At 48.9% G+C, this 16,159-nt stretch overlaps 1 protein-coding gene across 2 annotated transcripts in view; it reads left to right on the top strand.

Annotated features, from left to right (window-relative positions):
• Positions 1-16,159, top strand: part of INTS8 (integrator complex subunit 8) — a 552,137-nt gene that overhangs the window by 244,102 nt on the left and 291,876 nt on the right. For both annotated transcript variants that reach the window (XM_078687009.1, XM_078687008.1), the window contains exon 14: positions 4,702-4,835. In XM_078687009.1, the coding sequence (XP_078543135.1) occupies positions 4,702-4,835 (134 nt within the window). The remainder of the gene's footprint in view (positions 1-4,701; positions 4,836-16,159) is intronic.

A 16,159-nucleotide genomic window follows, 5' to 3' on the forward strand; every position in this document is an offset into this window, starting at 1 on the left:
CATGCTCCGACTGCAGGGCCCTGAACCCGAAGTCTATGTGGGAGCGGTCCCGAAAGCTTTTGGAGCCCGGCAGTCCGGTACACGCCGTTCGAGTTCCCGGTTGAGGGGAAAGTCATGGGACCATTCGTCATCTAAGTCATCGCACTCATAGGGTAAGTCGAAGCACAAGAAGAAGGCGAAGAAGCATCGTCGCACTTTGCCTTCTCCCCGTCCGTCGGCCCGCTGGGACGGCTCCACGCTTACCTCCCTTTCCGGCTTTGTGCATTTTACAAAGTCCTCCACTCCATCTTTGGGCAATCCGACTCTTAGATAGAGCTTCCAAAAGATTTGACCTACCGCTTCCTACAACTGAAGGTTTCCTTTACGATTTTAAGGACTCTACTAGGAACCCAGCTTTTGTCACGGCTGTGTTGTCGATAATGTAGAAAAAAGTATATAGCCCCTGATTCTGCTCCTCTGTGTTTAATTGGACATCATTGGCCGTATTCAGTGCATCGGCACTCCAGGAATCAGTCAGCGCCTTGCTCAGCTCCCCCTGATAGGGAAGAAAAAAGGCTGGATAATATTGGCAAGCGCTTTGCTGTATTGGCGGCTACATCCATTAAGGCCTCTAACGCCTTGGCTATTTTGGGGCGCAACAACCGCCAGGTGTGGTCAGATTTAGCACCTCTTCTGGATCATCTCCCTGAGGAAAAGAAAAAGGAGGCGAAAGGCATTTTGCAGGAAGGTGCCTGAAAATCTACTGAGGTAATAGATAAGGCTATGGACTTGTCTTCCATTTCTTTAAGATCTATGGCAGTTACCACTGTTCTCCGTAGACGGTTGGTTGAAGACAACATCTTTCCAATCAGAGATTCAATCAAAAATCCTGGACATTCCCTTCGACAGGGAGAATCTATTCGGAAAGTATGTGGACGGTGTGTAACAGGGCATTAAAATGGATACGGAAACGGCACTTTCCCTAGGTACACTTCAGCAGCGATGTTACCAGTCCTTTCGTGGAGAAAGGGTAAGAGGTCAGTTCCAGCAGTGGCCTTCCTTCCAGTCATACCGATACCAGCCCTATTCTCAACAGGGCTATAGACCACAGTACGTTGGTCAGCAACAACAGAAGTTTCAAGCTTCCAACATGCCTTACATCCTGCAATTGGCTCGACGCCGACCTTCAACAAGAGGAAAGTTTGAAGATACCTCCAGACGTCAGTAAGGTTTTTCACTTACCAACCACCTTCTATCTTCACCAGCACCAGGGGGATCCTTCATCTGCCCTCATTTTTCCATTAATGGAACACCATCACGAAGGACAAATGGGTGTTGCACATTATTCATCGAGGTTACACCCTGGACTTTGTCCAAAAGCCTCCTTATCATTCACCTTTCAACAGGGCACATCAACATCTTACTCTCTTAAAACAAGAAGTTTCGACTATTCTGTTAAAGGAGGCAATAGAGGCAGTTCCTTTCCGGCAACTCAGAAAAGATTTTTACTCTAACTTCTTCATAAAGAAGAAATGAGGAAAATTGAGACAAGTCATGGATCTCAGACAACTGAACAAATTTATCAAGGAACAGCCTTTCAGAATACTCTTGTTGCAAGAGATTCTCTTGTCAATAAACTAAGGGGACTTTATGACGACTCTCGATCTCTGAGACACATATTTTCACATTCCAATTCATGTCAGAAATAGTCGGTTCCTGAGGTTTGAGGTGTCCGGGATGCCATTATCAATTCAAGGTCCTCCCTTTCAGCCTCCGTTCAGCCCTTAGGGAATTCACAAAGTGCATGACACCGTTAGCAGCTTTATGAGAAGGCAAGGCCACCAGGTCTTTCCCTACATGGACGATTGGCTCATAAAAGGGTCCACGTTCCATTGTACAAAAGAATCTACTTTGGCTTGTCAGCTGCTTTTCAGATCTCTGGGGCTGCAGCAAAATGTACGAAAGTAATTTCTCATCCCAAGTCAAACACAGAAATTCCTTGGAGCAGATTTGGACACCAAGGTACCGAAGGCATGTCCCATGCCAGACGAAGGCGCAAGATAATGCAGATGACGGCTCAACTTCAAGCAAAAAAGTCTGTTTCAGTAAGAATGTTTAAATCTATGCTGGGAATGATAACCTCATGTATCCCATTGATCCCAAATTGCCGCTTGCATATGAGGCCGCTTGAGGAACAGCTGGACATCCAGTGGATTCAGGTTCACGGCTCTTTCGCCGTTGTCATTCTCATCACACAGGCAATGAAGAAGGCTCTTTCCTGGCTGGGAAAAGAACTCAATATTTCTCCAGGCCTATCCTTCGAGGCGACACGCCCCAGCTACATTACAACAACAGATGCCTCTCTAGACGGTTATCGAGTGCATCTCCAAGACATGGCTATTCATGGAAAATGATCTGTCCAGGAAGTGCAGCTCCATATAAACTCCCAGAGTTCAGGACAGTGTTTCTAGGTCTGCAAGCATTCCTTCCCAGAATACGAGGCTCTCTTGTTCTGGTAAGAACAGACAATACCACAACTATGTTCTGCGTGGCCAAACAAGGGAATACAAGATCTCACATACTATTGGTTCAGGCACAAGAGATCTTGAGGTGGTTGCTAAAGCACAAAATATCTCTGCAAGGAGAGCATATCTTGGGCATACACAACGAATGGGCAGACTCTCTCAGCAGGACAGGCAGCGAGTGCCACGAATGGGAACTGAATCAGGTGCAGCTGGAACAAGTATTCAAGATGTGGGGCTCTCCAATTTAGATTTATTTGCAACTCTTACCAACCAAAGTGTATATGGTTTGCTAGCAGATTTCCTCAGAAAAAATCTTGGGGTAATCCTCTCGACATACAGTTAACAGGAATGTTCGCTTATGCATTTCCACTGATTCTCTCATCCCAAGAGTAATATGCAAAATGGAGAAAGAGCCATGCCATCTCATTCTTGTAGCACACGCATTGGCCAAGACAGTTCTGATATTCGGAGCTCCTTATACTGTCAATCTCTCCACACACTCACTTTCGGCTGTTGAACAATGTATTCTCCATGAACAACGGTCAATATACTGCAACCGCAAATAAATCGGCATGGAACCTCGCGACTATGAGTTCGGAGCTTTAGATATTCCAGCAGAATGTAAATCAATTCTGCAGCATTCAAGAGCTTTTTCTACAAATAAGGCGTATTCAGCAAAATGGAAGAGATTCTGCCAATGATGCATTAAGGAGGGTCTGCATCCTTTCCATTCTCCACCAGAATGGTTTTTACCATATCTCTTTCTTTTGGGGAAGTCCGGATTAGCTCACTCGTCCACCTGGCAGCGATTTCCAGGTTTCGAATGAAGTCAGGGGAACTTTGGTCAGACAGCACGCTCAGATTTGCCGCAGCATCTGTTGGACTTTTACTTGGACTACACCAGTCTTATTCTTAGGATGGCAACTTTTTTCCATAGCTGATTCTTTTCAGTTTGGACACCTTTTGTGTTGTAATATGAGTTTATTATACACTGAAAAATCCTTCACAGTTTGTAATGCCTTGATAGTATACTATTACTTGTTGTATTATTTGTTTTATTTTGTAACATGCTAGCTTGTGGAATATTGCCGCTTTGAAACACCGATAATAGTGTGAGCAGCAGTTCATGTTCATCCAGTATCGCCATCCTACATTAACTGTCGCTCAAATTCGTGGCTGTACAATGGCATTCATTTCAGTTTCTTGTGTGGTCAAACTGCACTCAAGAAAGTTTTAATGGTTGTTTGGGAAGGCTTCTTTAATAAAGATTGCTTTTTAGATGTTTTTTTGAAAGATGTAAAATCTTGTTTCTTAGATTTGGTATGCTGTGTCTACCAAAGCTGGGACTAACCTTCCACCATGAGATTTTCAGTTATATGTAATCTGAACACATTAATTTGAAATACTGGATCTCAAATTCCTTTTGGGATTGCACCTTGGGAACATCAACTTGAGGTATTTGGATCATTTCCTCTTAGAGATGTGGTACAGAGAATTTTGAGCTTTATTCTTTGTGCTGCCAGAAGCCAATGTAGTTCTTTGAGCACTATGGTGCTGTCGGAAGATTATTTATGTTGAAATGGAGTCCAATTTCTTGGTATGGCTGCCATGGGTTTCAGTATCTTGTTCTTTGGCTATCCAGTGCAAACATTATTTGCCTTCCAGTATGAAGGACACCACAGCCCTGGTCATTTCAGCTTAATGAAGATCACTCTAGCAGCAGGAGGATCCTTCTTAGCAGCTTGCAAACAAAGTTGATACCCAGACTTTTGGATAATGTGAAGAATCTAAAAAATATTAATGGTCATTTGCTATTGCTAGCTGTGCCCCTGTCCATTCCTTATCATCTATCTTTTTTTATCAGCGTCAAAGCTGTGGATGTTGCATGTGTTTGACCTCTTGGCAGCATGGTCCCTATTGAGGAACTGTACCTTCTTGGACCACCTTTCCCTCGTCACATGGATGTGCACATTTTGTCGCCAAAAGGTTAGGTCATGTAAACAAAATATGTGGAACTCTAGTGTTCATGTGGGAAGTAGCATTAAATATTAACAGCTCTTTTTTATTACTTCTAGTAAGTAAGGCTAATGTAGTTTATTAATCTGTTGAAGTCAAATGTGACTCTTGAGTTACCTTCACTGTACAGGAAAAATAATACCTTTCGGTTCTTTTTTCTGTTTATTCTATCCTCTTTCAGCATCAGCAAGTGTGAACATTGGTCAGCTTGAACATCAGCTTATTTTGTCAGTAGATCCATGGAGGATCCGTCAAATTCTCATTGAGTTGCATGGCATGACCAACGAGCGTCAGTTCTGGACAGTCTCTAACAAGGTATGTTGTATGTTATGCTGTTTTTTCTCGTTGGTATGTTTCATAGTCATTAAAAGATTTGTCCTTCTTCATAGTCCAAATGTGTCTCAGGCTCACAGGTGTTATGCACATAACTGCTACTTCTAGGCTGTACAATAAATCTACTTACTAAGATATTTCCTTTGTACTAATGATGGTAATGTAATAAAGAATCTGCTTAAACCTTTCACTCTTCTATTCCCATATTTATATACCCTATTGACATTTTTTTTAGTACCACAGAGTTTAGAAAATAGATGCCTTTGTATCTCATGTTCCAGAAATCACCTTAAGAAATGTTGTTCAGTGGTCTCCTGATTTGGATAAATGTTGATATAACAAGTCATCTAGGCACCCTCCCGCTAACTTCGTCTATGTGTCAAGCGTATTATTTATCTGAAAGAGACACGTTAGTATTAGATTCCTTACCTTAGAATATCCCCAGGCGTCAGACTGGATCCGGAAATTTTTGCGTAGCAGTACCCTTGCGCGTCGGTAGGCGTCGTCTGCGGCTCCGCGCCCGTCGTGGGCGTCGTGGGCGCCGTGATGACGTCGTCGGAGTACTTAGACGCCGCCTCCGCGTGCTGACGTCAGTTCTTCTTTTTTCCGCGCCAGCAAGCGCAGATCTGGAAAAAGCAGTAACCCTAGTCATTTTTTAGTAACTTTTCTGATCCTTTTTGATTGCTTTTCGAAGTCTCTCGACTCCGAACGGTGCCGTAGGGATGCCCGGCTTCAAGCACTGTGACGATTGCGACTGTCTGATGTCGGTCACGGATCCTCACCGCGTCTGTTTGTCCTGTTTGGGCGTCGACCACGACGACAAGGCCTGCTCTGACTGCCGGGCCCTCTCCTCGAAGGCCAGGCGGGAGCGGTCCCGTAGGCGCCTCGAGCTCCGGCAGTCGGCCCCGCGCCGTGAGAGGTCCCGATCCCATGGGAGGTCGAGGGACAGGTCGCGGGCTCGGAGACACCACAGCTCCGAGAGTAGGCCGCACTCCTCCGGGTCGAAGTCGTCGTCCGGTAAGAGGCACAAGAAGTCCAAGCGGCGTTATCGCTCCTCGGACTCCCCCCGACGCTCGCGCGATGCAGCCGGGGGTTCGGGTGACACCGCCCACGCGGCTCCGTCGGGGTCGCGGGCGCCGCGTGCAGCACCACACCCCCCGGTCCCTGGGCTGAACGCGACGCCGGAGGAGATCGAGCGCTTCCTCATGGCCATGAGGAAACTCTCTCCTCCGACGGGCTCCGCGGTGCCTTCGGGCCCAGCGGACCCGTCTGGGGGCCCTAGCGGGTCAGCGGCTCCGGCCCCGACGCCGTCGGGTGCTTCGGCCCCGACGCCGCCGTCGCCTTCGGGCCCGGCGCCGCAGGCCCCCATTATCCCGCCGGCGCCGAGGGGTCCAGTTGTTCCGACGCCGCCGGCGCCTTCGGGCCCGGCGCCCCAGGACGCCGCTGGTCCTCCTTCGGGTTCGGGATCATCGCCGGTGGATCTGACGACCTCCCCGGTGTCGGACCCTCAGGTTTCGCCTCCGGGGCCGTCACGGGCGGCGCCGGCCCCGGTTCCACCTTCGTTCCTGTTCCGGCGCCGGGACGGCCCCGTTGGGCGCCGCTCCAGACGTCGTTTGGTGAATTTCACTTTTATGAACAGGCCCCATTGGTTGAAAACCCTGAATTTCAGGAGATGGGTGATGAGGAGGACTGGGAGGGGTCTGAGGACCCTCTGACCAGGGAGTGTCAGTCTCAGGAGGACTGGACAGGAGACCTTGGGGAGGCCAGTGGCCTGGACACCTCTCCAGACACTGGGTTTGTCTCCCCTCCTACCGTGGCTTCGGAGGAGGGGGCAACGTATAGTGTGGTGCTGATGAGGGCTGCCAAGGCCTTGGGCCTTGAGCTCCCCGTCGCGGCCGTGAGGACCAACCTCCTCACTGAGGTCCTTAAACCGCAGTCAAGCTCGGCCCAGCCTCTGCTGCCCTTTAATGAGGCCTTGACCGACGTTCTTCTGGGCACTTGGTCCAAGCCCGCTACAGGTTCGCCCGTAGATAGGAACGTGGCCAGACGCCACCGCCCAGCCCCGGGCGACCCATGTTTCCTGTCCTCCCACCCTACCCCCGAGAGCCTGGTCATCCAGGCCTCCAATTCCCAGACCGCATTCCCGTCGGCCCCGCCGGACCGGGATTCCAAGAGGTATGACCAGTATGGGAAGAAGATCTTCTCATCCCTTAGTCTAGGACTGCGGTCTTCCAACACCGCCTGCCTCTTGGGACGTTACACCCACTCTGTGTGGGATAAGGTCGCAGAAGTGCTGCCAGAGTGTCCGTTGGAGGTACGGGCCAAACTCGGCCAAGCCCTTGTGGAGGGCCGGGATGCAGCCAAGTATTCCATCCGGTGTGGGCTGGATACCACTGACTCGCTGGGTAGAGCGATGGCAACGACGGTGGCGGTCAGACGCCACGCCTGGCTGAGGTCCGCCAACTTCTCGGCAGATGTTCAGAGCACGCTCATGGACATGCCGTTCGAAGGACTCCAGGGCTACGGCCAAGTCCTTGGGCCTCTCGGGCCAGCGCCAGCAATCGGCTGCCTTTCGCTCCTTTCGTGGCCACGGAAGGGGTGCGCCCACACGCGCCGCCAGCCGCGCACCGCAGGGCAATACCCAACGCGGAGGCGGCCGTGGGAACCGCCGTCCGGGCGGTCGGGGGCAGCGGCGAGGTCAGTCCACACCTTCCCCCGCAGCATCCGCCTCAAAACCCTCCTAGTCCGTGCTTTCAGGCCCATGTGCGCCAGTGGGGGGCAGGGTTCGCCATCACCACCTCCACTGGCGCACTGTCACATCGGACAGGTCAAGTCAAGTCAAGTCAAAAAATGTATATAGCGCTCTACATACCCAGAGGGTCTCAAGGCGCTTGAAGAAGGGTGGGGAATTACTTGTCGAATATCCACGTTTTAAGTTGTTCTCTGAATGCTAGGTGGTTCTGAGTAAGGCGAAGGTGAGTGGGAAGTGAATTCCAGGTTTTAGCTGCCAGGTAGGAGAAGGATCTACCTCCCATGGTGGTTTTGTTGATGCGGGGTACAGTGGCAAGGGCTTGGTTGGAGGATCGTAGCTGGCGGGTGGGGGTGTAAAAGGACAGTCGAGAGTTGAGGCATTCGGGTCCGATTTCGTAGAGTGCTTTGTGTGCGTGGGTTAGGAGCCGGAAAGTAATCCTCTTATTGACGGGGAGCCAGTGGAGGTTTTTCAGGTGACCAGAGATGTGTTCTTTACGCGGGATGTCTAGTATGAGCCTGGCTGAAGCGTTCTGGATGCGTTGGAGTTTTTTCTGGAGTTTTGCGGTGGTACCGGCGTAAAGGGTGTTTCCGTAGTCCAGTCGGCTCGTGACCAGAGCGTGGGTGACCAGGTGGGTGCTGCAAATCGTCCGAAGGGGCTACTCCCTCCCCTTCGAGGCGACTCCTCCAGCCATGCCACCGCAGAACCACCGGGTATCGGGGGATCACTTGCGACTTCTGCAGGAGGAAGTTACGGCCCTCTTGGCCAAGGGGCCATCGAGCGCGTTCCTGGGCCAGAAGTAGGGTGTGGTTGCTACTCCCACTACTTTCTGGTACCCAAGAAGGGCAAAGGGGGCCTACGCCCTATCTTGGACCTACGGAACGTCAACAGCTTCCTCTGGAAGGAGAAGTTCAAAATGCTGACTCTGGCTCAGGTTCTGGCTGCCCTGGACCCAGGAGACTGGATTGTAGCGTTGGACTTGCAGGACGCTTACTTTCATATCCCCGTCCTTCCTGCCCACCGGCGCTGCCTGCGGTTCATGGTGGGCCACGAGCACTTTCAATTTACCGTGCTCCCCTTCGGCCTTACCAGCGCCCCACGGGTGTTCACAAAGGTGATGGCGGTGATCGCAGCTCATCTGCGCAGGTTAGGGGTTTCAGTCTTCCCCTACCTCGACGACTGGCTGTTGAAGGCGGGCTCGCCCCAGACAGTCGTCAGCCACCTCCAGACGACGGCGGACCTCCTGCACCAGCTGGGGTTCTCCATCAATGTGCCGAAGTCACACCTGTGCCCCTCTCAGAAGCTCCTCTTCATCGGAGCGGTTCTGGACTCGGCGCGGTTTTGGGTTTATCCGCCCGAACAGTCCGGGATATTCAGGCTCTGATTCCCATCTATCAGCCGTTATCCCGGGTTTCGGTCAGGTTGACGCTGCGGCTTCTGGGGCTGATGGCCTCCTGCATCCTACTGGTGCATCACGCCAGCTGGCGGATGCGGGCTCTGCAGTGGGACCTGAAGTTTCAGTGGGCCCAGCATCAGGACAACCTATCCGACCGCGTCCTGATCTCGGAGCGCACTGCGAGACAGCTGCAGTGGTGGCTTACGGACCGCGATTGGGTCAGCGGCAGATCCCTCTCCCTTCCCCAACCGGAGCACGTAGTTGTGACGGACGCGTCCCTCCTTGGCTGGGGAGGCCACATGGGAGAGGCGGAGATCAGTGGCCTCTGGTCTCCGGCGGAGACCCGGCTCCACGTCAACCTGTTGGAGCTCCGGGCGATTCGTCTGGCACTGAAGGCATTCCTCCCCTCTGTCCGGGGGAGTGTAGTGCAGGTATTCACGGACAACACCACCGCCATGTGGTACTGCAACAAACAAGGCGGAGTGGGGTCGTGGATCCTTTGTCAGGAGGCTCTTCGCCTTTGGCAATGGCTGGAACGCCAGGGCGTGACCCTGATGGCTCAACACCTGGCAGGTTCTCTGAACGCCAGGGCGGACGAGCTCAGTCGTCGGTGCATGATGGATCACGAATGGCGTCTGAACTCGGACGTGGCGCAAGGCCTCTTTCAGCGATGGGGAGAGCCTTGGTTAGATCTATTCGCCACCGAAGAGAACGCGCAATATCATCAGTTCTGCGCGTTGGAATTTCCAAGGCGGCACTCGCTCGGAGACGCTTTTCGTCGCGAGTGGAGTTGCGGTCTGTTGTACGCCTTTCCGCCTATACCACTTTTGCCCAGAGTGCTGAAGAAGATCAAGCGCGACCGGGCCCAAGTCATCCTTGTGGCTCCGGACTGGGCACGAAGGTACTGGTATCCAGAGCTACTCAGTCTGTCAGTCGATCCCCCGGTTCGTCTGCCTCTTCAGGAGGACCTTCTGTCGCAGCAGCAGGGGACGGTCCTCCACCCGAACCTGTCCAGTCTCCACCTCCATGCTTGGAGATTGAGCGGCGACAGTTGAGGCCATTTGACTTGCCTCCTGAAGGTTGTAACATCATTCTGGCAGCCAGGCGTCCCTCCACAAAGTCGGTATACGCCTGCAGGTGGAACAGATTTGTGGCATGGTGCACAGCAAAGGCTGTGGATCCCCTCAATGCCCCTCTTTCTGAGGTTCTTCTCTTCCTTCTTTCTCTTGCCCAGCAGGGCTCTGCTCTGGGCACTCTCAAGGGCTACCTTTCTGCCCTTTCAGCCTTTCTCAGGCTACCTGATCAGCCTTCTTTGTTCAAGTCCCCTATTGTAAACAGATTTCTTAAAGGCATCACACACACGTTTCCTCCTGTTCCGTTTGTGATGCCTCAGTGGGACTTGAACCTGGTTCTTACGTTTCTGATGTGCGCTCCCTTTGAGCCACTTCACAACTGTCCTCTTCGCCTTCTGACTTTGAAGACTGCTTTCCTGGTTGCCATCACCTCTGCCAGGAGAGTGAGTGAGCTCCAGGCTCTTTCTTGTACTCCACCTTTCCTTTCTGTCCATCCGGACAAAGTGGTGCTACGTACCAAACCTTCTTTCCTGCCCAAGGTTGTCACGGCCTTCCACATCGGGCAGTCTATCACCTTGCCAACCTTCTTTCCGCCACCGCATCCCTCTAAAGAGGAAGAGCGGCTCCACCGTCTGGACCCAAAACATGCGCTCTCATTTTATTTGGATCGCACACGCCAGTTCCGGGTGGATGACCAACTCTTTGTTGGTTACGTGGGCGCTAAGAAGGGGAAAGCGGTACATAAGAGGACCATCTCCCGGTGGATCATCTTGTGTATCCAGGCATGCTACTCCCTGGCTAGGAACGAGCCCCCGGCTGGATTGCGGGCTCATTCTACCAGATCAACGGCGGCTACCACTGCCCTGGGCAGGGGTGTGCCCTTACATGACATCTGTCAGGCAGCTACGTGGGCATCGCTGCACACGTTTGCAAGACACTACTGCCTGGACAGCCAAGTCCGGAGGGATGGCTTCTTTGGCCGTTCCGTCCTCCAGGACTTTCTGGTGTGATTATTGGTTCGCAGACCCACCACCGGGGTTGGTATTGCTGGGGTATCTATTCTAAGGTAAGGAATCTAATACTAACGTGTCTCTTTCAGATGCACAAGTTACTACTTGTGTAACGATATATCTGTAAGAGACATTAGTTAGTATTAGATTCCTTACCGACCCACCCATCCTCCCCGTTCTGCGAACCAATATCTAGGGTTAGGGTTGTCCCCTTCAGGGCCCTAGTTTCAATGGCACCAGTGTTGGTTTTTAACATGGCTCTGCGTTTCTGGCGCGGAAAAGCTGTCTAAGAACTGACGTCAGCACGCGGAGGCGGCGTCTAAGTACTCCGACGACGTCATCACGGCGCCGACGACGGACGCGGAGCCGCAGACAACGCCTACCGACGCGCAAGGGTACTGCTACGCAAAAATTTCCGGATCCAGTCTGACGCCTGGGGATATTCTAAGGTAAGGAATCTAATACTAACTAATGTCTCTTACAGATATATCGTTACACAAGTAGTAACTTGTGCGATTACACCTCAGGCCAATCCGTATTACCAATTGTTACTGTTGTACAAGGTACGAAGGCAACACAACTGAACTCACCTGTGTATCCTTAGAAACATGACATCCAGAAGATAGTCTAGAGAATGGAACCCTGCCTGTATTGGTGATAACTGGAAATATGAATTGGACTGAGTGATTTGCCCCCAACTAACCGCCAGAAATTCAAACAACTTTGGGAGAACAACATAAGCCTGTTTAAGAACTCTTAGCTGAAAATACATTTTTCTCTTTCTTTATGACTTGCAGGCATGAAGTAGTTGTGTTTCCTCAGATGTCTCATTAGGAAATACTTCTAGAACTTCTACTAGGGACTCTCCGGCTGATTATTTAATAGTAGATATCAAATATTCTGGACATTCCGGTGTTCAAAATGTTGTAAAATCACCATGGTCTAAATGTTGTACATCATACTTCCTCAAATGATAAACCATCTTCATACATTTTTTTTACCTCCTACAATTTTAACTTTGACCTGGGGCAACCTGGTAGCAGTTATACAACAACATGCGCAGGCCATAGTTTTTCACCATTAGTGCAATAAAAAATGTAGGTCTTGTAAGACATGGTTGATTTGTAAGCTCAAGGAGGATTTCACCTCCTTACTTCTTAGACTAAAGTCACAGTATAAGAATCTGCCGAAAAGGAATCTGAATTTCATTTGAGAAATTGTGATAAACTTTACTTAGTCTTGCATGTAAAAGATAGGAAAGAATTTTAGATTATAGTCCTGGAAGGTGGACGGAGGTCTGGACACAAATACTGGAAGATTTACCACAACTGGGGAGGGGCGGACAGGTAGTGAGGCGTGAAGCAGCAGATTTGGGGTCGCCCTGACTCTCATAAAGACTAGAGACCATGTTTAATTGTAACACTACACCTCTAGCAATGACCCACCCCCAGAAGGATGGAGATTCAGCCCAGGATACCCGGGGACTACAAGGTTTAGGGAACTCCACCTACGGCATATACCCCTCAAAATGACTCCGATCTGAACAATAGTATTTTATGGTTTGTGTTTTTCCTAATTTCTTCTTAATTCACTACTGGATCACACTCTCCTATAATTGCACCTGCTGACTTCTGCTATCAAAATGATTTGACTTTTAACACAAGCACAAACACAAGCACAAATAGTATAAGCTACAAGCATAATTAAATGCGGTCCAAAATACATCCGGTTTGTTGTGGTGGAGCGATAAGCACTTGTAATATTATTTGATTCACCTCTACTCTGAAACTCAATAAAAAAGTTTTTTTTTTAACGAGATTTGTTGGCTGTCCATGGCTAATTTGATCCCTGAGGAAGGGTAGTCTGCCAGCTTCCCGTTTGGATGATGAACATTTATACTCTGCCTTTCCTGCAAAACGGGGCATGATGAAGCAACTTAGATTTAGTTAGTTCAGTTTATGGACCAGGGAATATTGAGAAGCTTGTTGCAAGGATTGTAATTTGTGCACACCTGTACTTGCTTTATTTTGAGCACTATAAGACGAATAACAAGTTCCACCAACCTTTATATATGCTATTATTGAAAATATTTATCAATCTTAATGAAATATTCTTTATCTTAAGATTCATGTGAATATATCTGGCAAAGGGTAGATTTCCTATCTAAACAAATACTCAATGACTAAAAAATGTAAAAGACACAGAAAACTCTACAATTGCCTTAATAATTAAGCATCCTCATGTTAGCCTTAACAAAAAACAGGTCCATACCATGATGAAAGAAGAAATTCTTTTAAGTTGTTCTTTGAAAAGGTCCATAAGTGCAAGTGTCAGCTGATAGTTTACTATTCACAGGACTGGAGAGTAACTCAATTCAGCACTCCATCCATCATCTCTATGTGTTTGATTTGTTCGCCCTAAGTTGGCAGGGCATACCCAGACATGGGTCTCTTGCTCACTTTGCCACTGGATTCAAGCTAGCCTGGCTGATTAAGGGTGTTACCCCGAAACCGGTCCCATTATGCTAGTTTCCGGTCCAGCGAAGACATGGCTTGGCAGTTTGGGCTGGACTGTACCCATGAGGCACAGGGTCCAGACTGATTTGCATATAGCGGTGTCTGAACTGAGGTGGCTAATTGAGCTAAAGAACAATGATGGATTCAACCTAGATCTGTGACTGGGGATGAGTGTCGGAACAGTTTTGGTGCTCCATCCATATCTCCTTTTGTTTGCTTTGTTCGCCCTAAGTTGGCAGGGTATGCCCCAGACATGGGTCCCTTGCTCGCTTTGCCACTGGATTGAAGCTAACCTGGTTGATGAGTGCTGTTAGCCCCAAACCAGTCCCAGGATGCTTGTTTCCGGTCCAGGGAAGACATGGCTTGGCTGTTCAGGCTGGACTGTTCCCATGATGCCCAGGGTCAAGACTGATTTGCATATTGCTGTGTCTGAACTGAGGTGGTGAAGTAAGCCAAAGAACGATGATGTATTCAACCCAGATCTTTGACTGGGGGTGAGTGTCTGAAAAGTTTCAGCGCTCCGTCCATTGTCTCCTTGTGTTTGCTTTGTTCGCCCTAAGTTAGCAGTTTATGGATGCCCAGACGTGGGTCCCATGCTCACTTTGCCACTGAATTCAAGCTAACCTGGCTGATGAGGGCTGTTAGCCCGAAACCGGTCCCAGGATGCTTGTTTCCGGTCCAGGGAAGAAATGACTTAGCAGTTCGAGCTGGACTGTTCCTATGAGGCACAGGGTCAAGACTGATTTGCATATAGCTGTGTCTGAACTGGCGTGGTGAAGTGAGCTAAAGAACGATGATGGATTCAACCTAGATCTGTGACGGGGTGAGTGTCTGAAAAGTTTCAGCGCTCCGTCCATCATCTCCATGTGTGTTTGCTTTCTTAAATTCCTCTTGTTATCTATCCAGCTATGCAAACTTAGTTCCCTTTCTCAGCAAGTCTTGTTTCTTTTCCACTCAAACTTAAAATAATATTCAGCCAGACCCCAAGGTTGCAAAATCGGATCTTTATCCTTGATGGCTTAAAGTCACTTCATCTTTGTCTTTTCTCCTTCCTATCATAGGATATTTAATATTCCCAGCACTGTCCTGAAGGTATCAACATACTTTACTCAGTAGGTTGGTTGGTGCACTAGTGGAAAACCCAAGTTGTTGGGGTCATCTATTAATCTTTGGGCAAACATATTAGATGTCATGTTAGTTCACACTTATTTCATGATGCAAACCCTCTTTGAGATGGATATAATTAACTCTACACGGTCATAAACGTTTCCTGAGAGGGAAGCATAACATTTCTTGGTAAGATGGTAGACCACTGTACTTTTGAAAGAGGTTATTGGGCATGTTGCATATTTCATCAACATATACTTGAAAGAATGAAAAGCCAGTATCCGGATTTGTGTGTAGTAGGCAATTTGTAATAATAGATGTTACACAATCCTCATTCTCCTCCTCCTCCTGTTCTTGATTAGGGTCATATAGCTGTAGTGGATAGGTCTTTAATTGTCAGTCCTGTTGCGTAATTGAACCATGTCTCAGTTTATGCCTTGATATGTGGAAAAGTGTAGTTGAGCAAGTAAGTAGTTAAAAAGTTCTGTATTTTTATTTTAGATTGTGCATTTAGGAATGCACCCACAAATGATTCTTGGATGATGTGGTGCTCTGGTAGTCTTTTTAACCAAAATGGATGTGCGAGCATTATGGCATGATTGTTGTGCACATTGTTGTTTTTTGTATCATAGAAATTATTGTTGTGTGAATGTGAAAATGTGGCATGTCTTGAGTTTGTGTTGAATATCTCATCAGAAATCTCTAAGTTGATTGTGTCTTTGACACTGTTTGGTTCAACCAAGGTATGTTCTGTTAAGGGTTTTGATTGCTTGATAGTTTCCATATCTGATAGAGATTTCCAGCTGCGAAATCCTTACCTTAGAATATTCCACATGCATCAAACTGGTTCTGCAAATTTTTGAGCAGTCCGTCAGTCAGTCATCATTGTGATCCTGGACTTTTTCAAGTAAGTCCCACAAAAAGGAGTCCAAGAAGTTAAAGCGCTCTTCGACTTCTCCATGCAGGTCCCATTCATCGGACGAGGCTTTGGAACGATTCCACAAATTCAGGTCATCCCTGTGGAACCCGCGTCTGAGACTGGGTTCACTCAATGCTTCCCTGACTTTCTGAAGCCATAGCAATCCTTGCCCACCTTCGAGACGCTCATGGGCCATGAGCCTCATGTTTGGGTGGACGGACCACTATGAAGCACCTTCGGAAACCATGGGAACGGGAGGGACTCCGACAGGGACTCCATCAGCAGGCCCGCCCTTGGTGCCAGTTGGGCCCGCTAGATCCGCTAGTGGATCCGGATCTGCTCCTGCTGCAACTTTGCAACTTCCTCTCGGGAGTGTTCCAGTGGAGTTTTTCTTTTATTTTATAGTCTGTATATTTGGTATTTATGATATACTTCAACAGTGGTACATGGGCAGTGAGAAAACATATATCATACATGCGTCAATTGTTTGCTATAACGAAAACTTGAATATTATTTTCATATAAGGTATGCTTGAT

The sequence above is a fragment of the Lissotriton helveticus genome, chromosome 4_1 (assembly GCF_964261635.1).
Source record: "Lissotriton helveticus chromosome 4_1, aLisHel1.1, whole genome shotgun sequence".
Classification (NCBI taxonomy): Eukaryota; Metazoa; Chordata; class Amphibia; order Caudata; family Salamandridae; genus Lissotriton; species Lissotriton helveticus.